We start from the raw sequence: 23,652 nt of genomic DNA on the forward strand, positions 1-23,652 counted from the left end.
CAGTCTCCCGGATGGCATCATTAGAACGCTCGTGACAGCACTCGTTATCTCACGCATCCAGTACTGCCTCTCAGTTTATGGCAATGGGTCCCAAAAAAATTTCGATCGTCTCCAAAAAATTTTGAACTTCGCTGCTAGAGTCATTTTCGGTCGCCGTAAATTTGCCCATGTCTCTGACCTGCGAAAAAAGCTCGGGTGGTTGTCCCCGCGTCATATGGCTGATTACCAAACCCTTGTTATCGCCCACAAAGCCATTCAGCGCGGCGAACCCGAGGAATTGGCAACCATGTTCGTCACAAACAGCGCTGTCCGGGAGAGACACTCCAGGCAAGATCACCTCTTTCACCTTCCGCGACCACGGCTGGAAACGGGTAGGCGGCGGTTCGGCTATCGAGCCGCTGCTCTACTCAACAGTCTCCCAACTCAGCTGTCGCAGCTGTCTTCCGCCCCCTTTGCCCGATCTGTTAAAGCCGCGATAGTGGATGGGACATCAACTGATCGTCGCTGACCAACGGGTTGGTGGGTGGGTGAGTTGTACCTGTGTTACTACGAAAGTGTCTCTGTCCTTGCTTTGACGTGAGTGAATGTGTGAATGCTGTGAATGTTTAGATTAGTAACCGCGGATACGGATTCTGAGCAGTAATCGCCACGCACTTTCAGAATGTGGATCGCTCATGATTGTTCAATACAATACAATACAATACAATAACCCCAGACAACCCCGACAGACTCTCTTACCCTGTTTGGTCCCGTCGACCCCATTTGACCTTGCCATTTGGCCCATTTTATACTCATTTGGCCCTCTGCCAACCCTGGTCACCACGCTTCGCCCGGCTGACTCGTGACCCCATGTGACCGCGTTCCGCCCCGGCTGACCCGTGACCCCGTTTGACCTGTGTCCGTCTCCTTTGACCTGTGGCCCCGTGTGCCCATGTCTGTCTGTTGACCCGGTGCCTCTGACGCCTCCAGGAAACCCCGTCGGTCCATTCGGTAAGGAGCCGCTGCCTCACGCCTTGTGCGCGTGTGCGTGTGTGCGTGTGACCGCTCCGGCCGCCGGCAGCCCCGCGGCGAGGTACTGCACGCATCGATCGGCCTCCCCGCTCCTCCCCGCCCCTCCCCACTCCCGGGCGGTCTCCGCTGCTCTGCCGGCGACCGCAGCCTCTCGGGTTACCGAGATGACACCGAAGGCGTGCATCGCACGGTGGGCCGCACTTTCAGGGAGCTCTCCCTCCCTGCATCCCTCCCTTTTCCTCCCTGCATGACACCTGGCCAATGCCACGCCGACGGACTGAGAGAGCGAGAGGGAGAGAGAGAAAGAGAAAGAGTGCCGGCCTGGGTCGGCGGGTCGTTAGCGCCACCGAGCTGCAGGGCGGTGGATTTCGCTCTGCCGGCGGCGACTGGCCAAGCTGATCGGCAAAGGCTGAGGAGAAGGGAGAGGTGCAGGCACGGCATGTGGGGCTACGGGGAAGACAAGCTCGGCTGGGGGTCCGCTCGGCTTGGATGGGGGCATGCCCGAAGCGGATCCGTCGTGCTCCGTATGGCGGCGGTGGGGAGGGTAAATCGGGAGGGGAGGGAGGTCCTATTGAAGCACGGCGTTCACCTGGTGGGGAGGGAAGCCCAACACCTGCGGTTTCATTGTGGAGGAAGTGCGGTCTAGTGAGAAACACCCACACGTGGATTCATGTGGCCCGAGTAAAAGGATCCACAGCGGATCCACAGCAGGAAATTGCTAGACGGTGGAAATAAAGCTCGTTAATTAAGAGCATTTTTTTCAGAAGTGAGGGAAAGACTATGTCTTGCTCTTTTTCACTCGACGGGTGTCGAATCATTTGCGAACTTCCTACTGGAAAGTCCGTGGGCCATTCGTGTACCATTATAAGCATTATTTTTTATTTCACTTTTAAAATTATTCAGCCGAATTTCAAGATCAACTTATTAGAAGCGGCGAACGTCAACATCAATCAATTAATAATTGAATTTTGTTAAAGTCGAGTGGTAGTTCATAGCGTTGAGAATTTGACGGATAACAGTGCCAGCAATAAGCGAACGTACAAACAGGTGGAGCTCCGTGACGGAACCCCACGTCGCCTCCCGAACAGAACCATCGACTGCGCTCCGTAACTGCGTCACGTGCCATGCGGGTGCACTGTGTCCATTGATTTTCCGTTCGTGCTGCTGCGGGAGTGTGTCACTGTATGTTCCGGTCACACTGTGTTACCCACGTCACACGAGTGGTCTTCACACTTCACACGTTACACGAGTGGTCACACGTAACGTATGTGATGTATGTAATATGCATGGTGATATGGACCTCCCGGGCACGAGCGCCCAGGGTCAGTGGCGTCTTTTGATTGCCACTGGTAGCATGAGAGGACAGATCGTTTTGGTTCTCCGCTGGAACCGTGGGGCATGTGGCACCTGGGAAGTTCTCGACTGGAGAATGGCCCGGCGATGGACTGTGACTGGGTCCGGGTTAGGACTGCTTGGAGTCTGGTCTGTAGTGGCTGACCTGGGGAGGACCGGGGCGAGTGCGGCGGTCCTCTCCGGACCAAGAGGCAGTTTTGGACAGCGGAGCGGGGCGGGCGGCACGCGGGAGCCCCGAGCTGCATACCGTGAGGGAAACGCATTCCGAAGATCGGCTGATTTGGTCCAGCTAGTCGCTTTCAGCCCAGCTACGGAAAATGGCAGCGTTTTCCATATGCATGTGCATTGCATCAGTTTCTGGAGGCCTCACTACTGCGAGTAATTTCCTCAGTTGCTCTATGAGGCACAGGTATTAAATGGCTGCGTTGTCTTTATCTTGAAATAAGCCGATTGAATCTGGTGATAGACTTTTCACTGCTGCACCGCATTCCCTTCCAAGTGCACCTACCCTGGGTCAATGGTCTCCAAGGTCTGATATCTCATGGTTTCCTCAAAGTTCAGCAGAGTTTCCGAGTTCCATCGCATCTGCAGCCTGCACTGACGCCCCTTCCCCTCCCCTCCCACAGTTGAAAACAGGACATACGCGTACCGCCTGACGGGCGAAGTGGAGGACCTCACAGGCAACCAGTTCGCTCAGCAGGCCACCTTCGACCCGGAGATATTCTTCAACATCATCCTGCCGCCGATCATCTTCAACGCCGGCTACAGCCTCAAACGGGTGAGCATTGAACATTCACTGATAGCACCGATGTGGTGCACTACGTGGTGTAGGTTACGGTGGAACTGTGGTGGTGCTTGGTGGTGCTGGTGACTGGTGACGTCTTTTTATATGTGTGCTTGACGCTTGTAATCTACATTCACGCATATTGCAGAATGCACATCTTTGTACTAGACTAATAGCACGACATATTCGTAAGATACACATCCTATGCATTGTTATGAGACGCAGTAACTGATGTGTCTGTGACCCGATGCGTGTTGACCTGCATTCATACCGACATGAAAACGTGCATTAGTTCGACCAAGTATGACATCAGTTTCGTGTCATGAACTTCAGCCTCCGACTGAAAATCACCAGACCATCAGCCATAGGTGGAGAATTGTGACCAGCTGGGGGTGCTCGGGCGCAGCAAATCCGCCGCCGTCTAGCGGTGACCTTGACCCGCGCCGCCCGGCCGCGGCTCCAAAGCCAAGCCGGCGTGGCCGGCGTGGAATTGGGAGAGCTCGAGCACCCCCAGTCCAGCACAATTCTCCGGGTTCCGGACAAAAAGTCAAATGATAAAAGGTAAAAGGATGATAAGTCAACAGACATTACGTCAAAAGCAAGAAGTCAAAAATCTTAAAAGTCAACAGGTAAAAGGTCAACAAAGAGGAAAGTCAAAAGGCAAAAAGTCAAAAAGGATAAAACGTCAAAAGATAAAAAGTGAAATTGCGAAAAAGTCAGTGAACAAAAAGTCAACTAGCATAGAAGTCAAAAGACAAAAAGTCAAATGGACATAAGGTCAAAAGACAAAAAGTAAAAACGGCAAAAAGTCAAATTGCCAAAAAGTAAAAAGGACAAAAGTCGAAAGACAAAAGGTAAACAGGACATAAAGTCAAAATCCAAAAAACCAAAAGGACAAAAAGTCAAAAAACAACAAGTCAACCGGGCATGAAGTCAAAATAAAAAGTCAAAAGGTCAAAAAGTCAAAAAGACATATAGTCAAAGTCCAAAAAGTCAAAAGGACAAAAAATCAAAGGGACAAAAAGTCAAAAGGACAAAAAGTGAAGAGGACAAAAGGTCAAAAGACGAAAAGTCAACAGGACATAAAGTCAAATTACAAAAAATCCAAAGGAAAAAATCCAAAATCCAAAAACTCAAAAGGACAAGTCAAAGAGACAAAGTCAATGACCCCTGGATCATCAGTCATTACATACATGAGATAACATTTACAAACAGCTGTACACAATTAAGCAGGATGCTGCACAATATAACCTGCATCATTGGACATTGAAGCGAGACTGTCTCCATTGCGCGACTGATGGGGATTCCCATGGCCCGCAACCGCGACTCAGCTGGTCACACGGGCATGCTTGGCTGAAATCTGACACACAAACGTTGACACTTACGTGCTAGGTGGGAGCTCGCTCGCATGGTAAGGTTGTCATGAGGCGGCGTTACATGATCCTTCGAGACAACTGGCTGTCCCAGGCGCAGTTTACTGGAATTATTTCAACAAATATAGTAACCCGGAATGTAACCGATACGAAAAGTTCGCTTGTTCAAATTTCCTATATTGTGTAGGGAGACGTTTCTCATCAATTGATTCCGTCACGGGCTCTATAAGCGATTTCACACTTTTATTATAGTTCAAGCGTATTGTATGGTACAATTGGTACAATAGTAAAGCGCGTCGTTTCTTTAAGATAGGTGGAAGTTGGAACGAGAGGCAATTGTGTGATTGTCGGATTGTCCTGCCTTGAAAGGAACGCTCATATCAGCATCAACAGACAACAACCTGTTAATATTCACGGACTGCATACAATTAAGGTGACCAATTTTCATCGAAAGTTACTGACTTTCGAGGTGGGAGACCAATTTTCATCGAAAGATGCGATTGCTAAAAACACAATTTTTTAGGACCTCGGAGCTGTGACGTCCAAAGAGAGGTGACAAGTATAGCGCATTGTGGCCACCAGTTACTGTCCCTCTCCTTCATCTTCGCCTCCGCCCTACGTCTCCTTATCGGAACTGCCCCCCCCCCCCCCCCGCCACCAGCAGGCACAGTACGCTAACTTTATATAGATAAGTTCACATTCCCAATATACTTTTTAAAGCAAAATAAAAATAGGTAGGAGCGTTCTTATCGGTAGTGTCGGGGCACGCACGGGGACGCGCCGAGACGCGCTATGCGGTGCAGCCGGCGCCCAGCGGGCGGCGGCCGGGGATCAGGTGGCCCGGCGCGGGTCAGTCGCCGACCGGAGACGCGGGCTGCGGCGTACTTGTACCGACTTAGTTAACGACTGCTGTTAAAGACTACTTTTTGCTGTTGACTACATTTTGCGCATCAACTTTTCGCCCACCTATGAACTATTTGCTTGAACTTGACTTTTTGTGTGTTAACTTTTAGCGTGTTGACTTTTAAGCATGTTGACTTTTAGCCTGTTGACTTTTAGCATGTTGACCTTTCGCGTGTTGACTTTTAGCGGGTTGACTTTTAGGCGTGTTGACTTTTAGCGTGTTGACTTTTTGCGTGTTGACTTTTTGCGCGTTGACATTTTGCGTGTTGACTTTATGCGTGTTGACTTTTAGCGTGTTGACTTTTAGCGCGTTGACTTTTTGACATGTCGGCTTTTTGTCTCTTCGACATTATGTCTTTTGACTTCTTGCGTGTTGACTTTTAGCTTGTTGACTTCTGGCGTGTTGACTTTTTGGCAGGTTGACTTTTTGTTCATTTGACATTTTGTCCTTTGACTTCTTGCGATGTTGACTTTCTGTCTGTTGACTTTATGTCCTTTGACTTTTTATCCGTTTACTTTTAACGTTTTGACTTTTCATCCGGGAATCCAATTCTCCACCCGTGCCATCAGCGGCTGAGCTTTCACCTCCCCCCACGTCCCCACTAGGGTCACCGAACCCGTCAGAATATGACCAACAGGAACTGAGTTGTCCGCTGTCTCCCTCCCTCTCCCTCCCTCCCTCCCTCCCTCCCTCTCTCTCTCCCTCTCCCTCTCCCTCTCCCTCTCTCTCTCTCTCTCTCTCTCTCTCTCTCTCTCTCTCTCTCTCTCTCTCTCTCTCTCTCTCTCTCTCTCCCTCTTCCCTGAGGTTACCGCCATGTCACCGGGTCACAGCCTTTCTCTGTCGACCTCGGTCGCCGCTCGGTGCCCGCTACCACAGACCCCGTAGGCCGTAACCGATATGCCTGTGGCCGGGCGCGCTGGGACCGGCGTAGACTGGTCGTTAGCTGGCACTGACACACGAGCCACCAGGGATTATCCAGAGTATGTGGGAGATGGGGCAACGGGAGGATATGGCAAAGTATTGACGAGCTAGGATGCATGCCAGAATGGCGTCTTCCGGTTGACTATTATTTTACAGTGGTTATCCATACAGTCGTAACTGTCATAATAAGTCGTATAATAAGTGTAATAAGTCGTAACTGTCATAATGTCTCCTTGAGGACATGCTCTTTAGTGGTGCGTTTGTTTACGAGTGAGACTGGGGTTAGGGTGACTTTTGGTGTGGTCACCGCTATGGATCACGTGGCGTCTGGTACTCTTACTTATCCATATGTCCCGTGAGATAGTGAGACAGAGACCAGACCACCAGATGGCACGCACATGACTCAGTATGGCCTATGTGCGGGAGCGACCTTCGTACTAGCGACACTGAAACCGAAACTAAAATCCCCTCCAAGACTCGGTAAGACTGGGTCACAGTGACAGCTACCGGCCGAGAGTCTGACAGGCGGGCCGTGGGGGCGGGTCCTGAGCCGTTTGGCGGGGATCTGGCGCCGGCCGTCTCCCGCAATAAGCCGTGTCGCGCCACACTCGCCGCCGCCGCGCCGGACTGGTCGCCGCTGCGCCGCGACCGTCTCGCCCGGTCTGATCAATACCGGCCGGCCGGCGGGCGGCGGAGGCGGCGGACGTACCGTGGCATTTGTCGGCCGTTTGTGTGTACACAGCCTGCCGAGTGGTGCGCGGCCAATTGCGCGGGGGAGGGCCCAGGGAAGGTGGGGGATCATATGCCGGTCACGTCCGTCTGGCACCGAGGACGTGGCTCGTGTCATGACGGCCAGATGGATGGATATGTCGCCGGAAGGCGACTGACAGGCCTGGGTGGGTCATGTGAGCCTTGACATCGGCTAAAGTGATTAGCTGTACCGTTATGCGATACGCAGTATAAAAATGATGGAGTAGCAGCCAGTGAATTGCGGTCGCGGCATTTTTGGTATTTGAGTAACGATATTATGAGCAAGTGAGCAGCAGTGAGAGGCGATGCTCCTTTCCTGACGACCGCCAACTTGTGGCCATAATGGCCCACTGAGATCCCTGTATGTGCCACCACATCACCACAAGTGTCATAAAGGGCACCAGCTGGTGGCTGCTTCACACTGGAATGCGTACCTATTGTCGCTGTGAGTTGTGCTGAGTGATGTGTTATGTGATGGACGAATTGCCGTAGATTTTGTAATGTTTTATGTGACGGGCCAATTACGTAGATACCTACCTTATCATCTACGTGGACATTGGGTAAAGTATCTGCGCAGTACAAACGAGTTACAATGCAATAGTCAACACAAAATCCCCTTCTGATGCGCACTTACTACTTATGGATGTAGCTGCGCGGTAAGTCATACCCTCTGATATGTAATACTCCGTCGTTTTCATGCTGATCGACTGTATCATTTGTCACTTGCTATTACCGGTGCGGATTACCGTGACAGTCACATTTCCTGTACACGTGCCTGATGTAACCGCCATCGGCTCTGCCCGTCCGACCCAATAACTGTCCTGTTGACTGGCCCGTGTCCGGTGCTCTGTTGGAACACATGACTGTGTGTCCTCCTGGAACACATGGCTGTGTGTTCTGTCGAGCTACGACCGTTTGTTGTACCCTGGTGTGTCTGTGGGCCAGCTCAGGCGGTGTCGGCGGCAGCGGGTGACCTTTTCCGCTCCGTCGCGCGGCTGTGGAGCCGTTCCGGCCCGGCCGCCGCCAGCTGTGCTGTTGCCACTCTCGTAATTGGATCATTCATACCCCCTCCCCCGCCCCGCCCCGCCCGCATCGTTGCAGAAATTCTTCTTCCGGAACCTGGGCTCGATTCTGTGCTTCGCCTTCATCGGCACGACCATCTCGGCGTTTGTGATAGGGTAAGTTTCCAGTGCTATGTCAAAGGGAAAACGACCGTATGGCCTGTTGGTGTCTAGATGAGTGTTGACTGAAGTAATGTGACCTACTAACCTGTATGACCAGACATTTGTTCCGTGATCAGATGTGTTGATTTTTCCTGACAACGTTGTTTGATGAGCAAAGCTGTACACTTTTGTTGTTTATCGAAACTTTATTACATCCTTTTCGCTGCGAAGTGCGGCGACTCTGTCCTGGGCACACCCGATGCCAAACCATACCTACATTCCAGTGTACCTACTGTGGTCGCCGCCGGCCTCAGTGGTGATGAGGCATCATCGTTGAGTCATGTTGTGACGTCAATGCCTGGTCATCAGCCTGGTCACCTGGTTATCGGGTAACAGCCACGGGTCGCCCTGGGCCCCACCTGGACAGCAGAGCCAGGATAGGGAGGGCGGTGGACACGAGATGAGGCTCTAACCAGTATCTTTCAACCTTTAGGAATCTGCATATCGCTCGGAATGGCGACTGAGCCTGTGCCATCAGTCTGCGATCTCAGTTTGAAAGGAGTTTAGAACTCGGGGATTGCCGGCTGGTAGTGGAAGTGAGAGCGTCTGGTCGTTAGGAGTATCTCGGGGAAGTACCTTCTACCGAGAGCCAGGTTTTCTATAGCCAGGCTCATTTTGCATGCAAAGTCTTGCTGATAGACAGACTTTTATGGCCTAGGTATGTGCTATCACAAGATTACGAGTATTCCTTGGTGACATCACCACGCCTGGGTTTTTGACATTGCTTTGAGTATTGAACCATTCCTTATTGTATCTTTTAAATGTTCAGTATTCCTTTGAGACGTCTCCATCGTGGTACTCTTCTTCAACCTACATCTCTTTCAGTTATCAGCATCTACATTGTTAAGAAGTGTTACTTTTGCACGTTTCGATGACCGTGTTTCCCTAGTCTCAGCACTGGTGCGTCGTAGGGAGTCTATTCTTATCACGGTGCGAGGTATCTCGAGGAATTCAGGAGCGATTGTAGCGATTTGTAGTGGACGTACAATCTCGGATATTGCTTAAATGGTTCGCCATTGACCTTGGCCTGGGATTACTCGTAATGCTCTCGAGTTTCCCAAACTTCTGATGTGGACGCCCAGAGTTTGTCGACCTAGCGCACGGATCACTGGTTTGGAACTACCAGCTAGCATTGCGGCATAAACTACACAACACGTCAGAAGAGGTCATATGCCCCGAGCTGTTGTGATATTGTCCGCGCGACATTGTGCAATAACCAGTGCGATGTTCACCACTTCTCACTCCCCGTGACGCCATCCAGCATCCATCCAGCGCCAGACAGCTCGCATGTGGCTTGTCTCGAGTTGACTCTGGTGCTGAACGCCGCTGGTATGTCTACCCACTGTGTGGTGACTCTGTGCGTTCAATACCACTGTATCTTGACCTTCACTGGGGCCGCTGGTCTGTAGACTCGCTGTCTTCCAGTAGTAGATTTTGCAACGTGTCGCGTCTCCCGGCGCTCTCTCAGTTGTGAGTCACTGTGCGGCGTCTCTCCTCAGGCCACTGTCAGTGACTCTGCGTGAATCAGCACCGCGCGTGGACGGCACGTGATGGTGCGATCAGGGCCGTGTGGTAGCGAGTCGAGCGCGGCGGATGTTACACAATATCCTCCGTGGACGGACCGCTAGATGAACCTATTCCGCTGGTGGCGTATTGTTAGGAATTTGTTGCTTGATTCCATTCCAGAGCTGACAATGTTTATGGTAAAGAATTTGCCTCAGCGAAAAGACACCTTCTACTAGAAGTTTTATGTAACGACCACAGCTGATTTGAAATCCTGACGGGGTGTTATGTTTATGTAACGACCATGTGGCTTATGAGGAATGTATGCCAAGATCCGATTCGGTCAACTAAAATGTGCAGCCTTCATAGCTCACCAGCTTAATACCTGGTTCCATAACGATGTTGATATCGCTGCCTCGATCACTATTTTCCTAAGGCATCAAGTCTTAAATGAATGCATTAACTGGTCTACCTCAGTATGTGGTAAAGTGCTGAGAACTCTGAAGTCAGCAAGCCTTTTGTGTCTAGACAATAATTCCATTATGCAGAGACATTATTCGCCGCAGCGTGCAATAGCTTTCCGGACATTGTCATCATATTACTGGCGTTGTCGGGAGTCAGAACATGCATCACTATAATGAAGCGTGTGGGTGTCATAATGGATTTGCTGTTGGCATGCTTGCAGATATATCACAATGTTGCGAAACTGACTAATAACTCTAGCTTTGCATAACAAAACTTTTCCACTATTGCCTAAGCTACCCATCCTTTAAACGTTTTTTTTCATATTATTGTTATTGCGTCAGCCGTCAGTTAACCATCCCTACTTCCATGTTTCAGCGGCGTTCAATACACATTCGGTCTCCTGTTCACCTACAAACCATCTTTACTGGACTGTCTGTACTTCGGTGCGCTCATCTCCGCTACCGATCCGGTCACCATTCTGGCCATCTTTAACGACCTCCATGTCGACGTCAACCTTTACGCCCTCGTCTTCGGCGAGTCGGTACTCAACGATGCCGTGGCCATCGTGCTTGTTACGTAAGTGGGAGTGGAGGGATGGGACTGGTGAGGAACTTTGGCGAGGGACGAGGCTGGTGAGGGCTGATGGTGAGGGATGAGGGCTGGCGCGATAGACGTTATGGCGAGGGGTGGGATACTGGTGAAGCTTATGGCGATTGGCGGGGTTAATGGCAAGGGACGGGGCTGGTAAATGCTCATGAGGAGGGCCTGTGGGATTGGCGAGGGACGGCTGATGAGAGGCGGAGTCGAGCAGATGCATATGGGGAGGGACTGTGACGGCCGGAGAGGACTGTGAGCGTCTCAGTCATGTCGGAGCGTATTGGACGGCTCATGTGCCAGTTGCAGCTCAAAGTCCTCTTAAGAATTAAGTTTTACAGGCAATCGACCTTACGTTTATCAGTACAGGTGGTCAGATAGTAGCGTGTATGATAGCGTGACCTCTGATTGTGTTTTATCTTATCATTCTATGACGTGTTGGGTATCAGATGAATGATGGACAGACGGCCTTCGTCAAGGTTTTGTCAGTTTGATTCGAGACCAGAATATGTATGGGGTCAGGACCCATTCGACATATGCTCACCATACGCAGTACACGTCTTTCACCCCCAAAGCTATCGAGAACTACGCCAAGTTGTGCGTCACGGCAGCTGAGTCTTACCATACCTACCTCCCGTCCCACAGAGCCATCGAGAACTACGCCAAGCTGTACGCCACGGCTGCGGACGGATTCGAGGCGATTGCGTTCCTGAAGGCGATCGGCCTCTTCTTCTACGTGTTCTGCTCCTCCTTCCTGCTGGGCTCGGTGATGGGCTGCGCCACGGCGCTACTGACCAAGTTCACGCATATCCGCGACTTTCCGCTGCTAGAGAGCTCGCTGTTCCTGCTGATGAGCTACTCGTCGTTTCTGATCGCCGAGGCGGCTGATCTCACAGGTGGGAGGATAATGGGGAGGGGTAGAGAGAGAGGGAGAGAGAGAGAGAGGGCGGGAGAGGGCAGGGAGAGAGAGAGAGAGGGCGAGAGAGAGAGAGAGAGAGGGCGAGAGAGAGAGAGAGAGAGAGAGAGAGAGAGAGAGAGAGAGAGAGAGAGGGGAGAGAGAGGGCAGAGGGAATAAAGCAGGGAGGGATTTTTTTTTTTTAACGATTTGAAGCAGTGGACGGCAGCTCTCAAGTCTCAACGAAAATTTATGTTAGTTGTATTTTGACTGGTTGCATTGAATTACATTTACGCAGATACGTGTCCTTAAACTAGAAGAGACTGCTTTTTACCTATCAGCGGATATTGTCACGAACTCGGACGTAGTTATTTGACCTTTTGCCCCCTCTGTTCCTACCCACTGCAACAAACATATGCCAGCGAGAACCGACTCAAACGTGATGCTTCGTGAACGCCTCACTGACATGGGAGCCTATGTAGGTTTTAGCCGAGTGCAGGTGTTACTTCTATTGCTATGCTCCTTTTTAAACACCCTCTTAAACTCAGTCCTGTCTTTTCGCGGCGGTCGTTAGCAATGCGCCCCACCTGTGAGGATAAAAGGACCTCCCGCATATTCATGGGACAGCGGTCGTCCCATGAATATGCGGGGATGGGACAGCCTTCTGCCGATTGGGACCGCTGAGCTAAAGAATTCCTCGGTCCCCTTTCATGCACCTGGTTTGGTCGAGCTAAAATGGTTGTATCATTCTCTACCCTCATCTCACTGTCTCTCCTTTCTTGCGTGACGCGGCAGTTTACGGGGACTTGCGGCATGTTTTGTGAATGCCTCATGCTGCTTTTGTGGGGTGTGACTTAAGATTCGACGGAGGTGAAGAATTAGCAATTATATGCAGTAACCAACGCAGCTAACTATTTTCGTCTCTGACCCCGTCACTACTGCCGTTACCTTCAACGTCGCCATTCTGTCCCCGTCCCTTCTTGTTATCGCCCCCTCTTAGTTGTCTTTGTTCTTTCTTATCCCTTCTTGTGCTAGTCCTCCACCTTATTCCCGTCCCCGTCTGGCCCTTGGTCCGTCTCGTCCCTGCCCGGCCCTGTCCCGATCCCTGTGCCCCTTCTAAGTCCTTCCCCGTCACCATCCCGTTCCTTTCCCTGTTCCTGTCCCCGTTCCTTCCCTGGCCTGTCCCCTTTCCCTCTCTCTATCCCAGTACTCTGACCCGCCCATTTCCCCGATTCCGCCGCCGTCGGCTGCGCCCTTGACGCCCGGCCACGGCCGAAGCCCGGTGAAATCGATACTCTCAGGTGTTTTTACTCGGTCGCCTGGGACGGCCCCTTGCGCAGCTGGGAGGGCAAAGGCACCACCACGGATGGAGTTTAACGTTGAATATCACGTATCACACTCGCCGCTGAGATGTTAAACCACGTGATTGCAATATTACCAGTCACCTAAGACGCTCTATTTTCTCAAGATTTTTCCAGTTTCTACATTAGTGATGATTCTGGTACCTAGCACACAGCTTGATACTTTTACTGCGCTTACAAGTATCCCACCCCGGTCTTGTTATTACGCATGGCGAGCGATTACATAGCCGTGTTTACACTTTATCTCTCTTGCCAAGGCTCTGCCCTATGATTATGCTGATCTGCACTAGAAACTTGTATCTGATGTTATCCATCCGGGACACTTGATCATGCATTCCAGCGTTGTTTTGGAGACATTCACGTGTTAAATTTACAATGGTGAGCGATTGACTATTTGCCCAGTGTTGGACTGGTCACGCTATTTAAACAAACAATAGTTGATGATCTGGTGTTGTCAAGAAACTGCCAAAGCTCAGCGGCTGTTATCACTCTGCCGTATCCGTGGATAAACACAATTGTCTCGTTGTTTGACTAACCCCTTGTCTCCGTTCCCTGCCTACAGGAATCGTTGCCGTCCTGTTCTGCGGTATCTGCCAGGCTCACTACACATACAACAACCTCTCTGACGAGGCCAGGGTGCGCACCAAGGACTTCTTCGAGCTCATCAACTTCCTGACGGAGAACTTCATCTTCAGCTACATCGGCGTCTCGCTCTTCACCTTCCCAAAGCACCAGTGGGACTTTGCCTTCATCGGCTGCGCTTTCGTATCCTTTTCGAAGACGTGAACTTTGACGGGCTTCGTAGTTGCGGCTAGAGCGTTTAATTGACACTGACAGGAATCATATATCCAAATAAGAAACCACATACAGTTTCAATTAGGTCTGAAGATTCTCTCTGAGGGGATCAGGTACTGTGCACTCGACACACTTATATTTCACTTCGAGTACTAAATGTCGAGCCTCGGTAATTGCACGCCCACATGCCTTACACAGCTCGCTACGTGTTTGTAATTGCAACCTCCGCGTGGTAAATCCCTGCGACAGGTGATACGAGAGTCGCAGCACTCTGCCGCAACTGGACACCCGTTCTCTGCGTGAAAACTGTCTGCACTCGGCAGGCTTCTCTGAAATCCCCAGTCCTCACTTCCCATGGTGGGGATAGGAGCGGGGAGTCGGCTTTAGGCCGTAGCCAGCCGACCGCGGTTGGCTCGGGTTATGCCCCTTCTATATATATATATATATATATATATATATATATATATATATATATATATATATATATATATATATATATATATATATATATATATATATATATGTTACAGGGAGTTTGAGAAATCCGTGAGTTTGCAAACTCCCTAGGGAGTTTGCAAACTCCCTGACCCATCAGTGAGTTTGCAAACTCACTAGGGAGTTTACAAATTCACTAGGGAGTTTGCAAACTCACTGACCGGTCAGGGAGTTTGAGAAATTCCAGAGCGATTGGGCCAAATAAAAACAAGTGTGCAGCATGTGGGTGGCATACGTGCCGTCCGTGATGTTAAAACAAAGGCGGCTAGTTGTAGGGCCTCGCACGCTGACAAAAAGCTTATAGATCATATGCACACCATAAATACCTTCTTTTGATTTCAAACTGTTCAGTGATCTATCCAAGCATGTACCGCCGCTTAATTAGTCATGCCCAATTATCCGTTCCACTCAAGTGTGGCTATTCAAGAGTCAGGCTCAATATATCGAAGTAGAAACAGCTAAGTTGGTCACTTATGCTAAAGTACAGGCACACGCACCAATTACGTCCATCCCCACTCCGCCATAGACGTGTCATCGAGAGCCGGCGCTGCTGGCAGCCAGCTGCGACTGGAGCACGCTGCTTGTTTGTTTTTGTTTTGTTGGGTTAGGCCCCTTCGGTCTGGCAAGACCATTTCAGAGTCGGAAGAATGATAGGAATTAGGGGGAGACATTGCTCTGGGCAGACACCCTATAAGAGAGTCGCTGGGGCTGAGCCCGTCCGAATAGACAGGCCGACCAGCCCCCCAAGTAGGGGAAGGTGGGGTAAGACGGACCAGCTAAGGTTTGAGGCCGCATATCTTGCTACACTGCTCTCGTAATTCATATTATTTATAGTCTTCGGAATGCTCAATCCTTCCTCTGTTGATATGTGTAAAGACTAAATTTCAAATTAAAGACATCTAGGTGGTGGATGCTCTTAAAGAGGGACATGTCAAAAACTCAGACAAGAAAAAACGTGGGGTAAGACGGACCACCCAGCAGTGCCTGATATCCGTTCATGTGTGTTACACTTCTGCTCTGTACTCTTGTAAGAAAAAGTAACCAGAATGGTAAAATAACAAAATGAGCCTTTATTCTTTACTCATATGTGATGGAAATGCAGCTAAAAGCTGGGAACATGTGAGTTGATTGTCGTTTGGCATGAATGCATGCTAACTGAGCACTTGCATGCATGGCTCACATGCAACAAAGACTCCTTCCTGAAAAATTAGCTTACTTAAACTTGTGTCAATGTTTTGGAAAAGAACTTTCCATATGCAGGGTACAATGGACCACCACAGGGTAAGATGGACCACAGTGGTCCGTCTTGCCCCAAATCTAAATTCTGTCATTATCATGACGTATATGTCAAATAGCCCAACATTGCAAAACCTTGCCTTTCCTAAAGTGTGCTGTGTGACTATAACTAAGTTTATAACTTTGTTCTTCACAGTTAAGTGCAAAATAGAAACTAATCATGCAAGAAAGGCGCCGTAATTGAATCACCCGTAGACCTCTCATATTAGATCGGTTTGACGAAAAACAACATTTTTCTCAATAACTCAAAAGCTATGCATCCTAGCAGCATGAGCTCAAGGTGGCCATTGTTACGAAGGAAAACAAACATAGTGAAGGCATAAAGCAGTAGATACCAGCAGCGGTTCAGCCGGGAGGGCTGGTGGTCCGTCTTGCCCCGCTGGGCCGTCTTACCCCACCTTCCCCTACTCTCTGCACCCGGCTACGGGGTGCTCTCCCTCGGGAGCAGCGAAGGCGAGCAGAGAAGTGAGCAGCCCGCATGAGATAAAGGTGCCTGTCCAGCCCGAAGTGGGGGTTGCGGAGTGGAGGAGAAGGATGTCAGTATCCTGAGGATGGAAACGACGGAACGGAGGAGCAAGTTGCTCCGAACCTCCCCTTTACATAGCTGCGAGTAGCATTTTTTCCCGGTAAAACGATTAAGGACCTGTAAGCTTTTTGTCAGCGTGCGACGGTTATATAGGCCGTACCACTAGCCGCCTTTGTTTTAGCATCACGGACGGCACGTATGCCACCCTCATCTTACACACTTTATTTTATTTGGCCCAATCGCTCTGGAATTTCTCAAAGTCCCTGACCGGTCAGTGAGTTTGCAAACTCCCTAGTGATTTTGTAAACTCCCTAGTGAGTTTGCAAACTCACTGATGGGTCAGGGAGTTTGCAAACTCCCTAGGGAGTTTGCAAACTCACGGATTTCTCAAACTCCCTGTAACATATATATACGAAACCCCAAGATTCCGCTCAACTTCCAGCATATGATGTTCCTGGCAGATGAGTAATTATGCTCCCGCTCTCGCTCTCTCGCTTTCTCGGGCTCTCTGCACGGCGGTTCCTTCCTTAACGCCACCGCTCGCAGATCTCCCTGTTCGTCGGACGTCTTCTCAACATTTACCCGCTCTCCTGGCTGCTGAACTTGCGACGAAACCCCAAGATTCCGCTCAACTTCCAGCATATGATGTTCCTGGCAGGTGAGTAATTATGCTCCCGCTCTCGCTCTCTCGCTTTCTCGGGCTCTCTCCCCCCCTCTCTCTCTCTCTTTCCCTCTCTCTATCTCTCTCTCTCTTTCACTCACGCATATTTTCCTCAAAATCATTCTGTATTTGTTTCTTTTTACTGTCTTTCTTTCTTTTCTATCTTCATTTCCCCAATTAACCTCATAACTCAATCTCTTTCTCCGCTTCTCTAGTTAACAACAATTCTGGAGAACCTGGACTCAGTTAGTATTCAGCTAGGGATGCTGACCCGGTCTTGGCTGGGCTATTCTAGCGGCACTCAGAAAACAGGTCGGTGTCGGGATTTGTGATGATTTTGGCTGACGCAGGAGCGAGCTTGATAATGCTCTAAAAGCAATGCCAAGCTGTGGTACCCTTGTGGTCTTCACTGCTTACGAGTACTCGCTTCTACACGAAATTGATGCATACATATTACGGATTCATAATACTGTTTGGTTTGGCATTTGCGCTTGCCTTTGTTGAAGCTCAGTCAGGTAATTTGATTGATCTTGATGAGTTCATATTAATTGGCCGTCGCATTAGCTGCACCATGCGCGACCCTAGCTCTTGTGTAAATTGCATTTGCCCATTGTCTCGCGATGGTTGTATTAGCGGATCCAGCCGCGGCCTATTTCCCCAGCAGATGGCATTCTGTCCATCCGCTGAATTCCAATAAGGCCATCATGACCCGGAAGCTGCTGCGGGCTTCCCGTCTGGGTCGATCTCGCTGCGAATTGGTGAACCTGCTGGTCCGCCGTCTCGACTGTAAATGAATGTGCAATGGTATATTGACCCCAAAAGCCTGCTTAGGCATTATGTACATCTTTTAGGCAAGTTGAGCACACGAGCCCTCACTTATGTGTAAAAGAAGATCCGTGGAAAACTTTTTTACTCGATGCAGATACCAGATACTGATATAGTTATGGCTTATGAATGTCCTTTACTGTCATGTTAATTAGGTCGACTCGGGAATTATTGAGTTATGTTCGTGTTATGGTGAGTGACAATACCGCTACGAATACCTAGCTCCCGCACAGGGTGGTCCTCATCTTTTTAAGAGCTGGAGAGCCGCTTAACGGCTCACACGGCTTCCGCTTATTCTTACACAGCGTCTCACCAATGTCAGGTGTAGAGAGTAGGCTAGGTCTCCCCGGGCGGAGAGCTGGGTCATTAACATTCACGGGGCTTCTCGTCTCAGACACGAGAGCTCCCCAGCGCCTGAGCTAGTGCCTTCGAGTAGTGCTTCCTGTTCGCATCACAAACGCTTCCCACTTGACCCGGCTGACCTTTTGTGTCGTTTTTTTTTCTACTTAACCCGCGCCCTGGTGGGGTCTGTTTATAACGCGACCTGGTGGGGGGGGGGGGGGGCTATTTTTTGCCCCCCCCCCCCCTCGTATCTCCGAAACTACTGGACGGATCCGCAAAATTCAAACGGCGTTCGAAAGGCCTGTCAAATTTGTCGAAGGAAACCAAATTTCATTGACCTTGGGGTCACCGATGACGTCACAGGTCAGGTCAAAGATGAAATGTTTCACCGTTCACGGGTCTTCTAGGGAATGCGCTATAACACCGAGGAAAACGCATTTTGTCGAGAATCAGCGATAGGGCGTCAGTTGCCTAGTAGATATGTTGCTATTAGAGGTCACTGACAATACCAGGTCACGTCACAGGTCAGGTCACCAAGGGTCACAGGTCAGGTCACATGAGCCCAACTTTACTAAGGTTGTGTGATGCATGTTTTATGGCCAATTTTTCATTTCCAACTCAATGGTGTTGGTTTTAAGACTCAGGTACGGCTTAGGTCACTTTCTGGTGAAGTTCAGGTCAAGGTCAGGTCAAGGTCAGGCCAAAAAAGGTCAAATTTTAAAGTTGACAGTTTTGCATAAAATGGGTATTGATTCGATGCAGCTCGTCACGGGGAGTCTAATGGTGGTCTTTGTTTTGCGCTACGGGGTCTAGAATTGCTAAAAATGGAGTTTGAAAATTTGACGTCATCAATTTTGAACAGTTTTTTCGCTATAACTTCGCCAAAAAAAAAGAGGTATCAATCTCAAATTTGGTATGTGGATGGAAGGCGGTAAGGACTATCACATATATTACGGTTTTTGCGAAATTCAAAAAACTTTTTTGATTTTTCGATCATTATATCAAAAAAATATTTTTTTGATTTTTGGGGGTCAAAATCCAAAACTTTCAAAAATCCGAGATAGCAGTTTTGTAGCCCTGTCAATTCTACAGCTTTTATGTCCTTATCATTTTTCTGTATTTGCAAAGCTATAGGAAATGACGTCACTCTGACGTCATTTCCGGCCAACCTATCATAGCCTTTGGAAAAATTTTTGGTCACCATGTGTAAAATTGATGTCCGGGAGGGTACTGAAAGTTTGGTGACGATCGGCGCAGCGGTTCTGGAGATATATTGAAAAGTCTGGAGGGGGGGGGGCAAAAAATAGCCCCCCCCCACCAGGTCGCGGGTTAAACCGGGTCTGGTAAATTTTAACCCCCCCCCCCTCGTTTTCCTCAGGTCTGCTTAAGGTTAACTTTTCCCTCTATTTCCCTCGGGCCATCTGAAGGTTACCACCCCCCTCCGCTGCATGCAGGACCGCTGAATGATAACTCCCCTCCGTTTTCCCTCAGGACTTCGTGGTGCGATCGCCTTCGCGCTGGCCATCCGCAACACATACTCAGTGGGCCGGCAGACGATCCTCACGGCCACGTCCATCATTGTGGCGGTTACCGTCGTCTACGGCGGGCTCACCACGCAGCTGCTGCTGTGGCTGGGAATACCGTGAGTCGGGGCGGAGCGGGGACGGAGTGATCGAGTAAATCGTGACCGTGCCGTAAGTCGGGGCGGATTGGGATGGGACTGTATGCTGATTCTGGCTGGGCATGACGCGAGTCGGGAGTGGGAGTGTTTGGGTTAGGACAAACCGGAACTTTCGTAAGTCGATATTTGCCAAGACGGGGCTAAATCTGTCAGACGTCTGAGGCTTATGTGGCGGAAATTCTGTAAGTCGGGGTCAGATAGGACAAAAATATCGTCAGTCCATGGCGGAGGAGGTCTCCGTCCGCCGTCGGGCAGATGGTCCGGGATTTCAGCGAGAGAAACAGTTGTGACAATCGATACTTGAACGGACAGTGTCATTAATTACCTAACAAACGGGCCGAGGTGAACCGTGTAGACTGGAAACCGGACCGGATAAATAAATGGCGTTTTCAAATCAGAAGTTGGCGGCATTATGATGCTGTTAGAATGTTTTGGACACGCTCTGGTCCAGTTCTGTATGGCCTGATGTGAACGATAACGGACGGTTAGTGGGATACTGATGTAAGCGGGCCGTGTGAGAAAGTCCTCATAGGTGCAATCAGTCCTCTGAGCGGGGATTAGCCGGTGTGTGCCACACCAGACTAGCCGCGGCAGGCATTGATGACGTGGTTCGCTCGTGACGTCAGTGACGTTGGTTCATCCCGTGACGTCAGTGATCTAGTGACGTGGCTCACCCTGTGACGACTCTGATCCAGTGACGTAGAGCCGCCCTGTGACGTCAGTGATTTAGTGACGTTGGGTCGCCCTGTGACGCTGACTCATTGCATGGCTATTGCGGCGGACGTTTCCGCTCCATTGGGGACACTGGACGACGCCAGGTCAGCGCGATCGATCGACGGATTTGGTCTTCAAATGAAATGGCTGTTGCCGATGTTAGTTGAGGCGTTCAGGCTCCGATTGGTAACCGTATGTCTTAGTTAGATCAGTAGTTCTCGGTAGTACTGATCCGACTTTATAGTGGCTTAACTTATCTGTAGTAGGATGGTGCGTTCTTTCGATTGTAATTCGGCCAGGAAGTTGGCTAGTGACTTTTCTCTGTTATGTTACAAACTGCATACCATCCTAATGGACGTTCAATAGCCAATCAGACTGGTATCGGAACGTTTAGTTCCATTTTGTGGCTAAATTGGAAAGCGGCTGGCTGGCTTTCCCAGAGAAGCGACAATGTAAAATCAGGCTGGCGATTGACCAGAGAGGACATTTACGGATATGGCGGAAAGCATCGTACTGAGCTAGGCTTCTAGCGGCCATCTGTGGCAGTACGAACAGAATATCTCGAGACAACTTATCTGTCAGGGAATCGGGAGGAGTTCAGTCGCCTGGTCGGGTGGTGACAGGTTTTTCGTCGTAAGATTGCCTATTTCCGCGCTTGTGCTTATGTTCAGGATCGTCCCACTGCGGCTATCGCTGTGTTCGTCCCTATCTGGGTTTTATGCGCTGTTATCCTGAGTGGCGTGGTGTGGTATACTGCTCAGCGTTGTTGACGTGTTCGCTGTGCGTCGTTTTATGACTCAGCACCCCACGCAATGGCAACTGACGATTTTGTCGTCACTGAACTCACATAGTAAAAATAGACGACCTGAATGTCTTCTTGGTGTTTTCTTATTGGTGTCCTCTTGTTCATTCCTAATGCCTTTGACCTCCTCACTCGCTGTTCTGACTGGCTTTGTAATTTGTATTGAAACTCCGCGTTGTGCCTCTATAATGACCTGTTCGTCTGTCTTCGTTCCAGAGTGGGAGGCGAAGCAGAGGAGGATGAGACAACAGGACTGAACCAGATGCAGCGCACACGGCCGGTAGGTGCCCCCCCCGCCCCGCCCCTTCCCACCCTCACCCCTGTCCCCGCCCTGCTGTGGTTACGCGCCTCGGTGGCCCGCTTGGTAGGGTGTTGGTGCTTGGTGAACCGGCCGAGTCGGCCGGGCGGGGGGGGACGCCGTAGTCAAGAAGGGAACTGGGTATCTGGTATAGGCCCCACTGGACGGGCTGAACGTACTATTACCGCGATTGAAAGGAAGAAAATTTGGTCAACATTTGGTGTTCTTTCCTCTCTGCAAATACTTTATTTTAGCGCAATATAAGTGGCTTGAAATTTCAAGAATTTGAACTCATTACCCGAGAAAGATTGAATTATCCCGTGATATTATAATTGAGGTAACAGTGGAACGTTTAAAATCAACATTTGTTACAGATGGCAAATATTGAATTATATGTAGATTGGAATTAAAATCCATGAGCGTGCCATTTTTGACCCTGGACTTTTTTTGCATCGTAGTTACTCTGAAGCCGAATTATTATTTTTGCATCTTGACGTTACTGCGGAGTTGAATTATTATGCAAGCTTATAATTATTTTATTTTGCATTTCCTCACAGAGATATGGAAAAGTGCGTCCTTCACTCGCTCTGCACCATGTATTGTGACTCGTTTCTGGAAACACTTTGTTTAATAATTTTGCCTTAATGCTTTTGCTATTGTAACTTTTTTGCTGTTTTATTTTGCACGCTTTTTGACTCACGGAACGACGACGACCGTCATGTCGCATATTCATTTGCTTTTTATTTTCGCGTCATTCTGCTTCAGTTTTGTTCGCCATTAGCTCGTGATCACTCTTTCGCTGCACCATAACCGATGTAAAGTCGTGTGGGTTGCCTCGCGAGCACTCCCGGCTATCCCACGCTAGCGCCTCCACATACCGGCTCGTGTATTTGGCCGCAGAGGGGGCCGGTTTTTGGTTCTTATTTTGCTTCTGTCTCGCCGGACGGTGGCTGCACCGCTCCCGAGCGTCTTGTGCATAAACACTGCCAACCGGCGACTGCCGCATTACCATTGAGTTTGGCTGACTCTTGTGTTGGGGCAGCGGGCACCCGGCCGGCCCGTGCTTTTGATTTTAACTCTTTGTTTTGCACGTTGCAGGTGTATAGCACTATGGATGCCCGGGTAAGAGGAAACGCAGGTTTGGTCCGTCTGCAGATCCAGGCCGACTATTGCATGTGTCCGCGTTTCGGAATGCTATTTACTCACGGCTAAAGCATGCTTTCAGCTCGAAGGTGCCGTCCATCGCAAACTTTGTATTAGCTTTGGTGTGGCTCACCTCAGCTTATTACAAACTCACTGACTTAACTACATGAAGAAAACGATAGCATACTAGTAAAAAGAAATATATAGGGAGAAGATAAAATCAAGTGTAAGAAATTAGAAAACATTTCAATTTGACTTGATGGATTGGTACGTTTATGGTATACATGAATTCAGATTAAGTAAGCACTATGTAACCAAGTCGATAACTTTTAAAAATGAATGCATTTACTGAGTACTTTCGAGCGACATTAAATTTATTCTGAACCTCCCAGTAAATAACTATGTTTTGCGACATCCTCGTTCCGCTACCGCCTTATAGCTTACACTTTTGTGTGTGTCAATGTCATCAACCTAAACCAAAGCTTCAGCTGCTTTCGATAAACTCAGAAGCATTGTGTGTTTATCGTTTTACTGTCTATTCTTCCTCTCTGAATAATGTAGTAGTTATCAGGATGCGGTAGCGGGTGAACGTCAGTGTTAACTATTGTGGCAGAAGTGTTTCTCAAAGACACCCTTCTGTGTATTGATCTTTGTTTAGACGAACGGAAGGGTATGTCCCAGAGACATCTGAGTAGGAAATAGACCATTTGCCTTGTACCGCTGGCCAGCCTTATACAAATTGGAGCTGGTTGAAATCACGAATGAAAATACTTCTAAATGGTAAGATGATTAAAGAGACGGATCTTAGATAGGAAGTACAAATGTTTAAAAATAACCTGATTGCTGATTGACAGCTCCAGTCTGTCAGGATCTAAAAGTGAATATGCATTCGGTCGGAGCCGAAAGCTTATCCCTGTTGAAATGCCCACGAATTCCT

General features: G+C 49.4%; 1 protein-coding gene across 14 annotated transcripts in view; it reads left to right on the top strand.

The window, feature by feature from the left end:
• LOC122384231 (sodium/hydrogen exchanger 7-like) overlaps positions 1-23,652 on the top strand; it is a 49,402-nt gene that overhangs the window by 13,871 nt on the left and 11,879 nt on the right. For 6 of the 14 annotated variants that reach the window (XM_043371386.1, XM_043371383.1, XM_043371377.1 and 3 more), the window contains exons 4-13: positions 970-990; positions 2,991-3,142; positions 8,198-8,274; positions 10,663-10,863; positions 11,527-11,777; positions 13,700-13,902; positions 16,796-16,907; positions 19,569-19,719; positions 21,491-21,554; positions 22,671-22,694. In XM_043371386.1, the coding sequence (XP_043227321.1) occupies positions 970-990; positions 2,991-3,142; positions 8,198-8,274; positions 10,663-10,863; positions 11,527-11,777; positions 13,700-13,902; positions 16,796-16,907; positions 19,569-19,719; positions 21,491-21,554; positions 22,671-22,694 (1,256 nt within the window). The remainder of the gene's footprint in view (positions 1-969; positions 991-2,990; positions 3,143-8,197; positions 8,275-10,662; positions 10,864-11,526; positions 11,778-13,699; positions 13,903-16,795; positions 16,908-19,568; positions 19,720-21,490; positions 21,555-22,670; positions 22,695-23,652) is intronic. The other 8 variants (XM_043371387.1, XM_043371388.1, XM_043371378.1 and 5 more) reach the window with 3 other exon arrangements.

Source organism: Amphibalanus amphitrite, unplaced genomic scaffold (genome assembly GCF_019059575.1).
Source record: "Amphibalanus amphitrite isolate SeventyFive unplaced genomic scaffold, NRLGWU_Aamphi_draft 000184F_arrow, whole genome shotgun sequence".
Lineage (NCBI taxonomy): Eukaryota > Metazoa > Arthropoda > Thecostraca > Balanomorpha > Balanidae > Amphibalanus > Amphibalanus amphitrite.